Source organism: Peromyscus eremicus, chromosome 16_21 (genome assembly GCF_949786415.1).
Source record: "Peromyscus eremicus chromosome 16_21, PerEre_H2_v1, whole genome shotgun sequence".
In the NCBI taxonomy this organism is placed as follows: Eukaryota; Metazoa; Chordata; class Mammalia; order Rodentia; family Cricetidae; genus Peromyscus; species Peromyscus eremicus.
Genome location: NC_081432.1, coordinates 25,607,246 through 25,624,830, shown reverse-complemented (window position 1 = coordinate 25,624,830; position 17,585 = coordinate 25,607,246). Strand labels below are relative to the sequence as shown.

At 45.4% G+C, this 17,585-nt stretch overlaps 1 protein-coding gene across 1 annotated transcript in view; it reads left to right on the top strand.

Moving 5' to 3' along the window:
- Window positions 1–14,566, top strand: part of LOC131893892 (activating signal cointegrator 1 complex subunit 1-like) — a 37,271-nt gene extending 22,705 nt beyond the window's left edge. Inside the window, exons 3-4 of the mRNA XM_059244004.1 lie at window positions 12,482–12,603; window positions 14,275–14,566. Coding sequence (XP_059099987.1) covers window positions 12,482–12,598 — 117 coding nt within the window. The 3' untranslated portion in view covers window positions 12,599–12,603; window positions 14,275–14,566. The remainder of the gene's footprint in view (window positions 1–12,481; window positions 12,604–14,274) is intronic.
- The last annotated feature ends 3,019 nt before the right edge of the window (window positions 14,567–17,585 follow it).

Genomic DNA, 17,585 nt, shown 5'->3' with positions numbered 1-17,585 from the left:
TGATGCCCTCTTCTGGCATGCAGGCACACATGCAAACAGAGCACTCATACCTAAATAAAATACATAAATAAATAAATAATTAAATATTTTCCTTTATAAGAGTTTCTGTCATCATGGTATCTCTTCACAGCAATAGAAACCCTAAGGCAGAAGTTGGTACTAGGGACTGGGATATTGCTGTGATAGGTCTGACCATGTTTTTGTTTGGAGGAATTTGGACTTTGGTACTTTGGGTTAGGAAAGCAGTGGAATACTTTAAGCACTGCTTAATGGGCCATACTAGTAGGAGCATGGAAGACAGTGGTACTGAGAATGATTTTTAACTGTGGGGTGCTGACTCAAGAGTTTTCAGAGGAAAAGAATTTTACTGTGTTGCCTAGAGATCATTCTTGTGATATTTTGGTGAAGAAAGTGGCTGTTTTTTGCCCTTGTCTAAAGAGTCTGCCTGAGGCAAAAGTGAAGAGATTAGGATTAATTTCATTGGCAGAGGAAATCTCAAAACAACCTAGTGTAGACTCTGTCTGTGGTTACTAGTGTTCATGCTTATAAAGATTTATAATAAAAGGAGCAAGCTGAGGAGAAAAGGAGCCCCAGGAAGTGGAATGGAGCTGAGTCCTGAATTCAAGGAGATAAACAGATTAGGAAATAGAATAAAGGGAGTGGTAACCTCAGGGCTAAATTTCCAATTTGTGAAAAGGAATTAAAGAAAAGTTTAGAGCTGGTTGTGGTGGTGCACACACCTTTAATCCCAGCATTCAGAGGCAGAGGCTGGCAGATCTCTTGAGTTTGAGGCCAGCCTGGTCTACAGATCCAGTTTCAGGCAGCCAAACTTAGGCAGTGAAGATAATCATAGAAAACAGAAAGCTCATGAAGGTGTAATTAAACAAGGAAGCCATGTTCTAGCCCCAGCAAGCAGCAGAACTTGACAGCTTCAGCCATGTGGTTCTGACTTTAAGGACAGAAGAGAGGGCCTATGAAGTTTGCCTCCGCAACTAAGGAAAGCTGCGGAGGCCAGGCATGTGTCAGGGGTGTCCCTAAATGGTGGCCGAGAAAGGCCATTTCCCAAAGCTGTGAATTTGAAGCTTGGATTGCCTTGGAGACCCCAAGTTGTTGGAGATGCCAGAGCTGTGGGATATCTGCTGAGGAGAGCTGCTAACAGGGAGTAGAACCAGCCCGGGAGAAAGAAGTGTGTTACAGTCAACAAAGCTGACAAGATTTGGAGATCTGAAGAGTGTTTTGACATCAGACATGGAGATGCAGAGTTCAGAGTTTGCCCAGCTGGTCTTCAGTCTTGCTTTGGTCCAGTATTTCCTCACTGTGCTCTCTTCCCTATGTTTTGGAATGGTAATGTATATCCTGTGCCATTATATGTTGGAAGTATGTGATCTGTTTTTTAATTTTACAGGGGATTACAGTTAAGAGATTGCATGAGTCTCAGAAGAGACTCTGAACTTTAGACTTTCAAATAAGTCTGAAACTATTATAGACTATGGGGATTTTTGAAGTTGGACTAAATAAATTTTTTCATTATGATATGGCTACAAGCCCTTGGGGACCAGGAGTGGAATGTGGTAGCTTGAAGAAAATGGCCCCCAAAGGGAATGTCACTACTAGGAGGTGTGGCTTTGTTGGAGGAAGTGTGTCACTGTGGAGGCAGACTTTGAGGTCTCATATGTGCTCAAACCATGCCCAGTGTTTTAGACCACTTCCTGTTGCCTGTGAGTCAAGATGTAAGAATTCTCAGCTCCTTCTCTAGCACCGTGTCTGCCTGCATGATGATAACAGACTAAACCTCTGAACTGTGACCCACATCTTGATGTTTCTAGGACCTCCCAAAATGATGCCACCAACTCAGGACTAAGTATTGTGGAGCATTTCCTAGTCAAGCCATAACAGCCCTGAAATAAGTGAACACTTGGCTGTGAGCGTATGCACATAGCTAAAAGGTGGAATTTTCTCCCAAGTTGGCGTTCTTGGATACAGATTTATTATTATACTTGAGCATGTACTGCCTCATGGTCACAGCCTTCTGCTGGCCAGTATGCGAGGCCTGGTACTAGGAGCTCCTAAATTTATCTCAGTGTTAGTGGTCCCAGCCTGTCTCTGTTTCTTATCTTTTAAGTGAGAATATTTAAGTCAGCTTTGGTTCTCGTCACAATTTTTTGAAGGGTTAATGAGCTGGGATTTGTAAGATACTTTGAGATCCTTAGATGAAAGGTGTTATTTAACCACAGCAAAGCTTTGTACTAGGAGTGCCTTCCCAAGGAGCACGAAGTGCTTATCACTGTCTTCAGTTATCATGTTACCTGCCTTCCCATGAAGGGAGGAGGTAGGTGGGAAGCCTTGTGCTTAAGTATCAGGTAGTACCATTACTGTTACTTTTCTCTGTAAACAGGCAATTGTGCAGAAGTAGAAGTTGGTGGAACAGCATGTAAGACAAACAGTGGGGAAACTTCTAAGTAGCATGCGTTTGGTATTCCTTAGCCCCTTAGCTGTGGGCTTCAGAAGTCTAATCACATGTGTGAAAACAAGAGACAGCACCCTTCCTTAGGAGAGACCAGCACAACCTTAACGGCCCACTCCGTCCCACCACCTAGTTCCTCTATATTTGTACCAAATACAGCATACAGGTTAGCTTAACTTATGGGTACCAAGAACGACTCACTTCGTGTGGGACTTACATGGTGTGTGTTGCCTGCCTGCCTGCCTGCCTGCTGCCTCTCTCCTTCCCCCCCTCCCTTCCCTCTCTTCCTTGGTGCTGGGGATTGAGCTGAGGGCCTCACATATTCTAGGTAAGCTGCTCAACCACTAAGTTACCTCAATCCCATCACATACTTTAAATTTCCACTATGAACTTTAAAACTGGATTTTCTCTTACTGAAATCAAGTTATCTAAGTCCATCCAGCATGAGAAGTACATTTTCTAGAAGAGAGATTTGGGGGCAAATAAAAGCACTTGCCACGAAAGCCTGATGTCCGGAGTTCAGTCCCTGAAACCCACAATAGGAGAGAACTGGCTCCCATAAGTTATCCTCTGACCCACACATGACTCTGGCACAAGCATGTCCCCCACCTCCACACACCCACACACAACACTAGTAATAAAGAAATGAAACCCTTTTATTTATCATTGTGGGTATGTATGTGTGTATGGGTCAGAGAACCTTTTCTGGGTCTGGGGTTTGAACTGAGGTCGTCGGGTCTTAAACATCAGGTGCCGCTACCAGCTGAGCCAGCTCCCTCTCCCATAAATAAACTTGGTTTTCAAAAGACGAATCTTTGGGGACTTTGAGCACTGCTTTGTCTGGACTGAAGAAGACAGGACCCCAGCAGGCCTGTTGGTTCTGTACCTTGAGGGCACAGATGGGAGAGACTCCTCCCCATCTTCCTCCATCCCAAGATTTCCAGTCTTTCTGGTGTTTAATGGTTATGCCACCGAGCTGGGAGGAAGGAGTTGAAGGTCCACGATGAATGCCAGGAAAAATGACCACAGTCAGCCCTTCAATCCTGCCATTTGTTTTCCTTCAGTGTGTACCACTGCGTTACCAGAAATCAATAATTCCCTCTGTGCTCTCCAGAGGAAACAGACATATACAAACTAAAAATGGTGGACTCCACAGACATGTTAGCATGGAGCAGCTGGATGCTTGCAGTTACCAGAAATCAGTAATTCCCTCTGTGCTCTCCAGAGGAAACAGACATGTACAAACTAAAAATGGTGGACTCCACAGACATGTGAGCATGGGCAGCAGGATGCTTGGAATTGTTTGTTTTCTGAGACAGGGCTATATGTAGCCCAGACTCATATCAAACCTGTGGTCTCCTACATCTCCTTCCCCAGTGCTGGAATACAGTGTGTGTGTGTGTGTGTGTGTGTGTGTGTGTGTGTGTGTGTGTGTGTATGTGTGTGTGTGTGTGTGTGTGTGTGTGTGTGTATGTGTGTGTGTGTGTGTGTGTGTGTATATGTGTGTGTGTGTGTGTGTGTCACAGTGCTGGCTAGGAGGATTCAGTTTCAACTTTGAATTCTCTTTCGGGGAACCCTTTTTGTTTTATTTGTTTGTTTTCAAGATGGTTTCCTTGTGTAGCCCTGGCTGTCCTGGAACTCACTCTATAGTTCAAGCAAGCCTTGAATTCAGAGATCCTCCTGCCTCTGCATCCCAAGTGTTGGAATTAAAGGCATGCGGCACCACCACCCAGCTTTACTTTTTTTTTGTTGGGGGGTTGAGTTTGAGACAGGGTCCCTCTATGTAGCCCTGGCTGTCCTGGACCTCAGTATGTAGACCAGGCTGGTCTTAAGCTCACAGAGATCCACCTGTATCTGCCTCCCAAGTGCTAGGATTAACGCAGGTGCCACCACACCCAGCATGAACTCTTGGCTTTGACCTTAAGCCATTTTATCCCAATTGTTGTCAGTTCTTCTTTATTGGTGGCAGAAAAGTTTATTTAATTTTCTGGGCTACTTCTGCTACATTTGTAGTTGAAATTTAAAATAGATGATGGAGTTGGGGGTACAGTGCAGTGGTAGAGTGGTTTACCTAGCATATGTGAGGATCTGGGTGTCGTCCCATTTGAAAAAGCTGAGCATAGGAGAGTGTGCTTACAGTTCCAGTGCTGGGGAGGCAGAGACAGGCAGACCCCTGGGGCGTTCTGGCCAGCCAGTCTAGCCCAGTCTTCAAACCAAAGGTCTAGTGAGACCATGTCTCAAAAGATAAAAATAAAAAAATGATGTCTGAGGAACAACAGCTGAGATCGTCTTCTGGCCTCCACGTTTGTGTGCATATTTGTGCACATGTACTCCCACACACCTGTTACCCCCCCCACACACACACACATATGAACACACATTAAAGAATTTTTCTTTTTTTGTAGTTTTTAGATAGGGTCCCACTATGGAGCCTTGGCTGGCCTGGAGCTTCCTGTGGAGACCAGGCTGGCCTCAGACTCACAGACATTCACCTGCCTCTGTCTCTCAAGTGCTGGTATTAAAGACATGTGCCACATTGCCCTGCAAGAACTTAGTTTTTTCCTGATTCTTTGAGTACACAATGAAGGATAGCAGTGTGTACATCACAGTTTTCAAATGCCTCTCAAACGTAGATATAAGAGCTTCCCCTTAGATTATCCATGTTCAGTCTTCTTGTTGGCCAGGGAGAACACAAACAGTGGCAGTCTTAAATTCCATTTCAGAGGACTGGAGAGGTGGCTCAGAGGTTAAGAGCACTGATTGCTCTTCCAGAGGTCCCGAGTTCAATTCCCAGCAACCACATGGTGGCTCACAACCGTCTATAATGAGATCTGGATACATGCAGACAGAACACTGTATATATAGTAAGTCTATAAATCTAAAAAATTTTTTTAAAAATTCCATTTTCACTCCTTACCACTTAGTCAGTAGTTTTGCATAGCTGTTTGTTATGTTCCTTTACAATAAGTATTTAAAACTCTGGCTTTCACAACCTCAGAGCTGTGTGTGTGTCAGAAAAGTGCTGTGCAGAGAGAATGGCTGAGGCTTCAGAATCCCCGGGGGGTTGTTATAAAACAGGAGGAGAAAAACTCAACATGACTAAAATTCTTTGACTGTATCCTTTTAATTTAAATTTTCCATCAGATCTATTATTTTCTAAACAACAGAATGCTTTACTCTTCATGAACTACCTTAAGTTCAAAAGAGCAGTCGAGGGTTGTTGGTTTTCCCTGCTGCTTTTGAACTTGTAATTTAACTTCTTTCTTCTGTCTCCCCTTTTCATGTAGGTTCCTAATTCAATAGAGCAATTGAGTTGATTTATACTTATTTTCATCCACAATTTAATGAACATTTTTTCAGCTCAGCTGCAGTCACCTGACCCATAGGTTCAGGGAAAGAGATGATTGTGCAAGCCATGTGTTGACCTTTGGTGGTTAGGCTAGGCCTTCAGGAGACCTCTCTTAAGGGGAGCTGCCCACACTGAGAGGTCAAATGGCACAAGTCTAGAGTCAGGCTTCCTGAGGGGAGTCTCAGTTTTCTACCTCACATGATAGGAAAAGAGACTTCTCTCTCACCAGGTCCTCTTACCAAATTGGAACCCTTTTCCACTAGGAACTGAGGAACCAGTAACAGGACTGTATTCGGCAGTGAGGGGACAGATTCTTGGCCAAAAATGGGAGAATTGGAGGACCAGCTTACAAATCACCCCCCCCCCCCCCCCCGCCACGTACCCTAGGGACCAGGAGGTTCCAGATGTGAAGGGGTGGGATATGCTAATGAAGGGGAGGAATATTCATATCTTTTCTGGGGATCCCTCAGGAGCTCCCAAGCATGTGGGCACAACCTCTTTTTCTGTGGTTCTTTCCTGTTGTCGTGGAGTCTGTCAGCTGTCCCAGTGCTGTGGAATGCTCACTCTGGCAGCTATCTTGAGATTCACCAGTTGGCCAGCCCATGGAAGGGCAGCTTCTGCACTGGAGGCATTCTGTCTTCAGGGACAAACAAGATTAGGCAGGAAATTCAGCTGGGTCAGACGAGCAGTCCAAGACCAGGACAGGGTGCTAGTTCAAGGCCCAGACCCCTCCAACAGGAGACGGATTAATGAGGGGAAAGCACATGCATTCATTCAAGTCGTGTATAACACAAGAGCCTCCAGAGGGAGTATACTTACCTATGTTCATTCTTAAGCCTGATCAAGAGTAGAAGGTCATGGGGAGATGAGTTGGAGTATAAGAGAATATGATGGGCTAGCAATGAACTGGAAGGACTTACTGGAGGGCAAAGAGAATTTTCCCCTCCCTCTCTCAAGAGTTTAATCTTTAAACTTAACAGTAGCTGGGTTACTAGGGAGACAGCACACAGGACTGTTACATGCACACATCAAGGGAGTCACAGAAAATATGAAACTCAAAGCTTGCATACCCAGAGGGCTCAATCCTAACAGTAATAAACACAGCATTTCTCAGGGCCAGGAGAAGGAGAGGAGGGGAGAAAAGAGAGGGCAAGAACTGTGCAGTCCAGTGCGGATGAAGCCCCACAGGCAACCAGTCCCCTAGCTGTCCTCAGAAACAGGAGAAAGTTTGTCTGGCCATAATGAGGACTTTTAGTCTCTTCTCCCTGATGATAGGAAGTGATTGCATCATTACAGGGATCCATGGGACTTGGACCAGACTGAGGGCAGTGAAGGAATGGAGAAAAGACTGGTAGTGGGGCATTTCTTTAATCTCTGCACTGGGGAGGCAGAGGCAGGTGGATCTCTGTAAGTCCAAGGCCAGCCTGGGCTACATAGTGAGTTCAGGACCGCTAGGGCTATACAGTGAGACCTGGTCTCAAAAACAAAAGCAAGGGGGCTGGAGAGATGGCTCAGAGGTTAAGAGGACTGACTGCTCTTCCAGAGGTCCTGAGTTCAATTCCCAGCAACCACATGGTGGCTCACAACCATCTGTAATGAGATCTGGTGCCCTCTTCTGGCCTGCAGTCATACATGCTGTATACCTTATAAATAAATATATCTTTAAAAAAAAACCCCAAAACCAAAAAAACAAAAGCAAAAGACAGACATACAGAAAGCTGGGGCCGGGTGGACTGCACTCTCAGATGGAGAAACCTCAGCACCTGAGAAGCTCAGCATGTTTATTAGATAGAGTGGAACGGGCAATGGTGTTCTTGCATACAGATAAACAAGGAGGCAAGGTGTATGGTATACAGCTGGATTAAGGGGACCTCTCTAGGGAGGCAGGCTGTAAATATCTGGGGATGTGAGGGTTGGGGAAGAAAAGCATGGTAGATGTTGTCTGCATATACTGTCAACATTCACAATCAGTCCCCCAGGAAGGTTTTGCCTGCCTTCTGAGCTGAGGCTGTGGGGTCCTTGACATGCCATGCTTATGTCAACACTTTGACTCAGGACATCACTCACTCAGGGCTTTCTCTGCTCCCTACAGTCATGGTCTTCTGAGCCTGGACAGTCTCAGAGTGTGTTGTATCTTCACAAAGAATGTTCTTTGTCTCTGATAATGTGGAGTCTCTCCCAGGGAGTGTGTTAGGGCCCACTTCAGGGGGAAAGGGCCATAGAAGGCAAGAGAAATCATCCTGTCCCCATCTTTCTTTGATGGTCTAGTGCTGCTTGTGGGGTGGCCTGTCCTGAACCCATCACCTCCTGTGTGCCAGTGACCACAGCCTTTCCCCCACCGCACACTGAGCAGTAAGATGAGGACTCAGTGTAGCTTCTGCTTATTGGGGTTGTGAGGATGTATCAGCCAAACATGGTGCCTACTCAATAAATGTTGGCTCTTGCAATCCTTATTGCAGTTTATGGTGTCAGGACACGGTTTTAAAAATCTCTTGTTACGATAAATATATGAGTTCATAAAAATTTCAGTTGACAAGTGAGCACCATCATAAAGTCAAAAGAAAAAGTGACAACTTTTTACAAATAATTACAAGGGCATACTTGTAATTCATAACAAAGGGTTCATCCCTGATATGTGAAGATAACAGTTCAATAAAAAAAAAAGGATGTCTGTAAAGCTCTTTTATTGTAACATGCTTGTGCTACGGAGTTCATGTCTAATGCATAATCACAACCCATCAGGAGCCTGGAGAAGGGCCTGAGAAGCTATAGCTAGAGATAGAACTATGGTTACAGACAGCCATGCAGACTATGTCTGTGAATGTGTGTGTGCAGTGTGGGGTGCCTGAGGGAGCAGCTCCCTCTCAGAAATGCTCTGGTCCCCTGCTGTGCCTGCTCACTTTGGTTTCCCCAGAGCATCTCTCTGTCCCTCCCCCTGCTGCTTCCCATCTGCTCCATCCTTCCCATGGCTGCTGTTTCTGCTGAGATGACCTTCTGTACTGAGGCTAATCTCCCTGAGATGCACTTTCTCCAGCCTGCTTAGAGACCTCCAGTGACTTCCTCTGGGTAGCAGGAGGTCTAACTTGTGAACCTCGGGGGCCTCTGTAATCTATTCTTCCCTCCTAAGTCTTCCTCACTGTAATTTTCAGGACCCCTCCTGACATCTAAACTGCCTGGCCCTGCTCACCATGCTCATTTCTGCCTCTGAGCCCTGTCCCCAGTCTTGTCCATGGCCCAAGGTCCAGCTCAGTTCTGGTCTCCACCAGGTGGCTTTGCTTGCACTCAGACCTCATTGCCCAGTGTTTCCTCGTGTCCCACTGCATTTTTGAGGCCAGAATTACCTGACAGGATCATCTGAAGGCCAGAAAGGTTTTTGCTGGCTGCTGTTTCAAAGACTGACAGTCACCATGTTGGTGCAGCATGGTGGTATTCATGGCTGTTGGAATGTGAGATGGAGCTTCTTCACATCACAGACCAGAAAGCAGAGTGACCAGAACTAGCCGCTAGGCTGCAGCCTTTAAAGGCCCACCCTGCTCACATACTTCTGCTAGCCAGTCCCTGGCTCCTAATGGCGGCAGCCTTCCAGAATGGTGCCACCAGCTGGGAAGCACTGTTCAAAAACATGATGTGTGTGTGTGTGTGTGTGTGTGTGTGTGTGTGTGTGTGTGTGTGTGTGTTAGATTCAGAGGTAACAGTGCCTGTACTCTGATCATACACTTAGCATTTGCTGAAGAGGCTTTTGTTTATTTGTTTTGTTTTTATATTGTTGAGACAGGCTAGCCTCAAATCCTCCAGCCTCAGACTCCCGAATGCTGGGATTACAGGCGTCCCCCTCCATCCCCGCTCCAGGTAGACATTTTCATTGAAGTAGAGAATGCATATCTACATGCACATGGAAACATGTTCAGATCTGGAGGAAAACACACAGGGACTTTGCATAAGATCACAGCCACCTTCCTTCCTTCTGATCTGCTTCCTGACTCCTGAGACTTGGGAGACAGAGCCATGCCATGTGTGTGTGCATAAGAATGTCCATCATCAGTGCTGAATGATACCCCACATCAGGAACTGAGCCAAGAGCAGAATCCAGTTCCGGTAGATAAGAAACAGCGAAAGCCGACAGTCTGTAAGTTTCCGTTACTGACTAGGTTCTTTCTTGACAGCCAATTAGAATTGAGATATGTTTCCCACTCCCAGCTTAATTAGAGGTAATACAATTTTTGGTAAGTCCTCTTCAGGGATTTCTTGATGGTAACTTATAAATTAATTCCAGCCTACACACGGACCCGTCATCTTTTTCTCCCTCTGTGGACTTGTAGACACAGGGAGAGCTCTATAGCATGAGATTTTGTTGTCATTTTGCCCATCAAATAGTCATTGGCCTCCTATAGACTACTAGATACTGTTACAGAATAGAGTGCGATTTAGTTTCTCCTTCCACAAGGTTTCTATTCTGATGAGTCACTAGAAATAATTGATAGCACTAACAGCAAGGCTTCACACTAAAAATATAACAATGACTAAAGAGTAAATTAACTGAGAGATTGCTGCAAAATCATCTGTTCCAGTCTTTACCAGCATTCAGAGAGAACGGGAACACGGAGGTAGGAAAGGCTGTAAAGAAGGTTAGCCTGAGCTAGAGACTTATGTGTGCAAAATCCATCTGAAGGGATGTTATCAAAAAGCAAGAGAAAAGGCAGGAACTTAGGAAAATAAATGCAAGATGTAGAGAGTAGAGAGATCTGAGAAGCATCACAAGAAACTCCTGATTCTCAGCACCAGTTTACAATTTAGAAGGCGTTTTTGCTTGTCTGTCTTGCTGGCTCTCTGCCCGTTGTGATCTTTTATCCCATATGGGTTGGGGCAGTGAGTGGTGTTAATGCTCCATTGTCTTCACAGCCTGCACTGGCCTTAGAGAGTGTACGAATGTATGGTCCTTCTCCTCCTAATATTCTTAAATACTTCATTGAAACCACATCTAGCTAACTTCATTATCACCACGTTCACTGTTGGCTTTCATCAACCTGAATGTAGTGAGGAGTCTCCTGGGCAGATCATGTCCCTGGGGGTTCTGCAGGAGGAAGAGTGCGGTCGGAGGCGGGTCAGTTCCAGCTCCATGCGGTGATGCCTCCTTGACCTGGGACTGTGGACACAGGGATGGTGTGGAGGACTGAAAGGCCACCCGTCCTTTGTTTTGTCCCTTCCTTTGCCGGTTGATTATTCGATCTTCTCTGTGCCCAGAGGGCTTCAGTTTGTAAAGCTGTAAAGCTGTCAGTCTTGTTTACGTGGTTTTCACTTCAAATTAATGTTCAGCAAAGGCATTAGCAGATAGCTGTTTCAGCCTGAACTTCTTTACAAGAAAGTGGATATGGTTTGTACAGGCTGCCTGAGCCAGGAAGCAGAGTTAACTGTAGTCAGCCCTGGAGAGAGCTGGTCTCCTTTCAGAAAGACAAGACAGTGCAGCTCACAGCCTCCACGTAGATCTGTGGGGTCCAATTGATGTCATGTTGAAGAATCAATATGTACTGGACTTTGTAAAGTTAGCTTTTAATGAACCTCAGGCATTTTCTAGGCCACTAATTGCAGGAAGAAGAAGGTGCCAGTGTCTGGGTTCGTGGGTGTGGGGGCTGGTTTAGAAGGAAGTGAGGAGACAGTAGCCTGTGAGCGGAGCATCGTTCCACCCTCAGCTTCTGTTCAGCATTGTTGGGTACTTGTGTTGAAAGGCTGCTTGTAGCTGGAGCACAGGCAGAGACCTTGGATACAAACCCCAGGGCCAAAAACAGAGAAAGAAAGGGAGGATTTCTTGGGTTCTTTCTGACTGTAAGCAGAGCAATTCTTGCTCCTAGCAGGTTAGACACTCCTCACACCCCAGTACTTCACAGGCCTGACCTTGCTTAGCTTCTGAGATTAGACTGGGTGTGTTCAGGGTGGTATGGGCACAAACTGCTCTTTGGCAGCCCTTCCTCAGTTCCCTGGGATGAATTCCAATGGCATTTCAGGTTCTGCCTTCTGAATGCATCTTCACAAGGTCAGGTCCTTCCCTCCCACTGATGCTCTTGAAAGCACTCAGAATGGAAGAGTGCAGTATGGAACATTTCCTGGAGGATGCTGGCCTAGATCTCCATCTAATTAAAGGGCCTTCATAAGCATCCAGTGTTCCTCTGATGGCGCTGCATGCTTGAGGAGTGAGTGTCTACATCATGTGTGTGGCACTGAGCTTTGTCTTCTGCTCCTAGTAAGAGCTGTTGACAAGGCAGAGGAATGCGCCCTATGGACTTCTATGTTGCCCTAGGAAAATCCGATACTAATGGGTCTTGGTCAGTAACTGAATCAGAAGCGTTTTGTCAAGCCCTGAGAGTCTGATGGCTGCCCCAGGATGTTTATTACAAGTTCTCGATCATGTCTGCTCAGTAGATCCATCTCGGCTTTGACTTTGCAGCTCTCCTTTCTAGTGTACTTTCTCAGGGGAGACTTGAGGATTAATGAGAAGGAAGAACCGGCTGTTCTTTCTCACTCCACCCCCATCCCTCCTCTCTAGGATCATTATTCAGAATAAACACTGAGAAGAGAAACATGGGGGGAGAGGGTGGACTTGCAGTGTGGTGTTCAAAGGCAGATGGGACAGTGAGCACTGCTTCTCCAGCCCTCTTTGGTTTCTTCCTTTGCAGAAGTTTGAGAACTTTTACTTTGGTTCCCTGAAGCTCAATTCCATTCACATCTCCCAGAGGTTCACAGTGGACAGCTTTGGAAACTACGCCTCCTGTGGACAGGTTGACTTCTCCTGAAGTGGGTATGAGAAGCACTAGAAATGGAATGTCTTCCTAAGGTAGTGAAGACAGTCACTGGGGTGTGGGGGTGGGAATTCGGAGGATGTGCTGGTTAGTTTTTTGTCAGCTTGATACAAGCTGTAGTTATCTGGGAAGAGGGAACTTGAATGGCTGACATGCATCTATGAGACTGGCCTGTAACCAGGCATGTCTGTGGGCATTTTCTTGATTAATGATTGATGTGGGAGGGCCCAGCCCACTGCAGGTGGTACCACCCCTGGGCAGGTGGTCCTAAGGTGTATAAGAAAGCACGGGGAACAAGCCATGAGGAACAGGCCAGTAAGGCACGCCTTTCCTACCCAAGCTGGTTTTGGTCATGGTCTTTATCTTAGCAATGGGAAGCAAGATTAGTGCAGAGGCTGACTGTCCTGAGTGGTCCCCTCCGAATTCCCAGCTCCATGTTGCCTCTGATGGTCGTCCACAGTCCCACCGTATCTGCCAAGATGCTTGTGGGTGCAAGGAGAGCTTGAGCCGATCAACCTTTGGCTTGTTCTAGTCTGTGTGTTAGGAAGAACTATAAATAATGTAAAATATATCATTTTAGCCATTTTAAGTTTAAGGTTTGTTTATTAAATACGTGTGTAACGTTGCCGCTGTTACCGCCACCCAACACTTCATTTTCTGAAACTTGAGACTGTACCTTCAAGTAGTTTCCTCCCTCTTCATTCCTCCAACCCCTGGTGACCATTGTCCGTGATTGTGACAGCTGAGTACCTCATGGAAGTAAGAAGCACAGTGTTTGTCCTAGCATAATGCCCTCAAAATTCACCATGTCACGTCATCTGACAGTCCTGCCTTCCTTTTTAAGGATGAAGAATATTCCATTGTATGTATGCCTCATTTTGTTTGCACATCCGTCCACAACTGACCCTTGGGTTGCTTCCACATCTTGGCTACTGTGAATAGAGCTGGTCCAGACCTGGGTTCACAGATGTCCCTTCCACACCCTGTGTTCATTTCCCTCACTAGCCAGAGATTTATCTTTAGCAGTTACAATTAGATTTGTGTTGCTTGATCTGTTCATTTTCATTCTAAAATTAGTCCCTAAAAATATGTTTTAGGGGCTGGAGATTTACCTCAGTTGGTAGAGTGCTTGACTAGCTTTCACAAAACTGTGGGTTAAATACGAGCACCACGTGTAACAGTATAGAGTGCCCCATGCCTGTAGTCCTATCACTTGGGAGGAGAAGGAGGATCAGAAGTTCAAGGTCATCCTTGGCTACATAGAGAGTTCAAGGCTAGCCTGGGGTATATGAGACCAAGCCCTTCCCCTCAAAACAAACAGCAACAACAGCAAACCCCAAGGGCCTAGAGTCCTGGGCCAGTGGTTAAGAGCATTGGCTGTTCTTCTAGAGCACATGGGTTCAATTCCCAGCACCCACATGGAGCCTCACAACTGTCTGTAACTCCAGTTCTAGGGGATCCAGTGGCCTCTTTGCACCTCCACAGACACCAGGCACTTTAATGGTGCCCAGACATCTATGCAGACAAAGCACCCATACATATAAAATAAAAATAAATAAGTTTTAAAACAAACAAGCAGCAAAATTGTTAGAGTCCTGTACTCCACATCTCCCATTGCCCTCCCACAGCCCCGATGGAATTACGATAGCTCTTTTCTGTTTCCTTCTCAGGAGAAGAGCAGCAGAGAACTGTGACTGCAGCATCAGGAGCCTGGAAGTGTGGCAGAAGCAGGCACTCCGGCCTCCAGCTGACTGGGGAGGGGAGAGCTCCAGTCCACACCCTTCCCTTCTGTCCCTCCCTTTCTTCTTCTCCCTTTCTGTCTGTTGTCATTCCTTATCCTCATGACCCCTCCTTTCTGTGAAGTCTGCTCCTAAGCCCGGTGTTAAGATCACTGTGTTGGGGAGATTGGCTTCTCTGTGCCATGGGACAGACCATTTTCAAATAAATGAGATTCCCAAGGTACTGTGTTCTCTTTAATATGATCTGTACGCCATTATCACTACGTTGGGGCTACCGGCTTCAGTACTTACTCACTTAGCTGTTCTGTCCACCAAGGACTCCCAAAAGACTTCCACCTTGGGCTGGTGATAGTCAGGCTTTATATCTCACCTCAGGGTGTGACACAGCACAGGACTCTATTTTGACTCCACATGCCTCCCCAGAGCATCTCTCCCAGCTGTTGGGTAGTCTTGTCCACCGGGGTACAGACACCATCTTTCGGGTGTCAGCGATTAATGACTTATGCTTGTAAGAATCTTTAAGAGTTTTGTTTTGGAAATTGTTGTGTGCTATGTCTGTTCTTAACAGAATGAGGACTTCTGTTATCAAATCTCAGAGTTCCTGCCCCTCCACATGTGAGCAGATGCTGTATTTGTTAGCTGATTTCTCAAGCGCAGAGGGGATATGTAGTGATGGCAGTGTGATGCCTAATGGAATGTATTGTAGATTTCTGTGGTTTGAAGCATTTGTATATTGGTAGATAAATATCAATAGAATTTTTTTAAAATTATCTCTTGTTTTTTGAGATAGTGTCTCTATGTAGCTCTGACTGGCTGGCCTGGAACTTGGTATATAGACTAAGCTGGCCTTAAACTCAAAGAAATCCTTTTGCCTCTGCCTCCCAAGAGCTGGGATTAAAGGTGTGCCCACTATTCCTAGTAAAATTTGAGAAATAATTTTTTTTACAAACAGTAATAATAACCAGTATTAACGGAACACACCCACTTGTCATGTATTTGCACATTGACTCAGTCTTCTCAGCAATCTGCTGGACTTGGTATTATTATTATTATTATCCCTATTTTTAAATTGAGGATTAACAAGATAAAGAAATCTAGAGCTAGAGAGATGGTTCAGTGGTTAAGAGTGCTTGCTGCTCTTCCAGAGGACCTGAGTTTGGTTTCTAGCATACCCATTGGATAGCTCCCAGCTGCCTGTAACTCCAGCTCCAGGAGATACAGTGCCCTCTTCTGGCTTCTGTGAGCAACTGCACACATGTCTCACACACACACACACACACACACACACACACACACACACACTTAAAAAATACATAAATCTTTTTTAAAAGGTTTAAAATTTTGGCTGCAACCTTTGGTCTCAAAGCATAGTTTTTGAACTACCAGGAATCCCCAAAAATCTAGGAGGGGTTTGTGGTTTGTGAGGTCTACACTAGTTTTATAAAAGTAACAAGGTGGTTTTTTTTGCCATTTTATTCTCCCAGAGGCCATTGATCAGTGATGTCATTCTGGTAGTTAAATGCAGTGTGTACGTGTGTGTTTTGTGTCTTCTCGGGTAATAAAAGTCATTATGGGGCCTGGAGAGATGGCTCAGCGATAAAGAGCACTGACTGCTCTTCCAGAGGTCGAGTTCAGTTCCCTTCAACTACATGGTGACTCACAGTCATCTATAATAGAATCAGATGTCCTCTTCTGGCATGCAGGTATACATGCACAGCCCTTATACATAAAATATAATTTAAAAAAAAGTCAGTGTCTGTTTTTAGAGGTTAACTAACCCATTTTGTCTTCAGTACTTCTGGGCTCTCACTAGTGATTTTCTCTTCCACCTGCTATTAGGATTGTGTCCTGCCCAGACCTCAGTGCCTCCATGTTACTGTTTTTGGAGACAGGGCCTTTACAGAGGCAGCTAAGTGAGAATGAGGCCATTAGGGTGGACCCAAGTCCCATTGCCTGGAGTCCTTAAGAGGAAAGTGGGACTCACTCATGAAGACACAGACTAGCACTCACAGAGGAAGGGCCTGTGAAGACCCCGTGAGAAGGTGGTCATCTACAAGTCAAGAACAGAGCCTCTGAGAGACCCAACCCTAACACTTTGATCTTGAACTTCTGGCCTCAGGAACTGTGAAAATAAACTGGCTAACGAGGCCTTTGGTCTGTGGCACTTTGTTATGGCAGCCCTCACAGACAGCTGCTGGGACACAGGCTCACAGGCTACCTGTCCTCCTTTGAACCAGACATTAAAGGGATTTGTAAAAATAGAAAACAATACCACTTTTCCCCCTCCGAATTGGGAGGGATTTATGTTTCTCATATAATACAATATTGTTCTGTTAATATGAAAGGGGAACCTTTTTTTAAAAAAAGCGTATATTGTTAAATTCTTCGTTTTGTTTTCAAGTATACTAAATGGCGATGCGTGTCTGGTTCACACAAGCAGAAGTTCTTGCAGGTTCTCAGTAATACTTTGATGTGAAAGGGAGACCAGGAGGTTGGAAAGGGCTGCTGTTGTGCTGCCTTCCACATGGGGTCATGTGGATGAGAATGCTGGAGTTTGGAAGCTCCTCACCCAAGGTCACGTGTTTAAGAGCTTAGTCACTAACTGGTGCATTATTGGGAGGGAGTGGAACATTGGGAAGTGGGTCCTTGTGGAAGGAAGTTGAGCCGTGTGGGGGAAGTGTCCTTAAAGAAGAATTTTGGGACCCTAGCCTTTCTCTTTGCTTTCCTGCCACTATGAGATGAGTAGGCTCCCACTGTCCTTCTTGCCACAATGCTGACACTAAAGCAAAGCAGCAGGGACCCTCCAAAAGCATAGGACACAATAAACATCTTCAAAGTTCTCAGGTGTTTTGTCACAAAACTAAGTGACACAAGGATCATTTGGGGACTGTCTTGTAGCACTGGGAATCACATTACATATGAGCTCTACCACTGGCCTGTATCCCCAGCCTATGAACCATAAACCAGATGAGCTCTTCTCATCCAGTAAGAGGTCATATTACTTTCAATAGGTAGAGATCTACATCATTGTTTATGTCTGTATAGTAGGTTTTTTTGTAGATACTTGTTGGGTTTGAGGTGGACTCTTGCTGTGCTACCCAGGCAGGTCTTAAATTCCCTGTGCTGAACTGACCTTCTTGTTTCTGCCTACCAAATTCTGGAACTATAGATACAGACCACTGGGACCAGCTGTTGATACAGTTTTAAGTCTAACAAGTTGATTATTGATTAATAGTTTATTA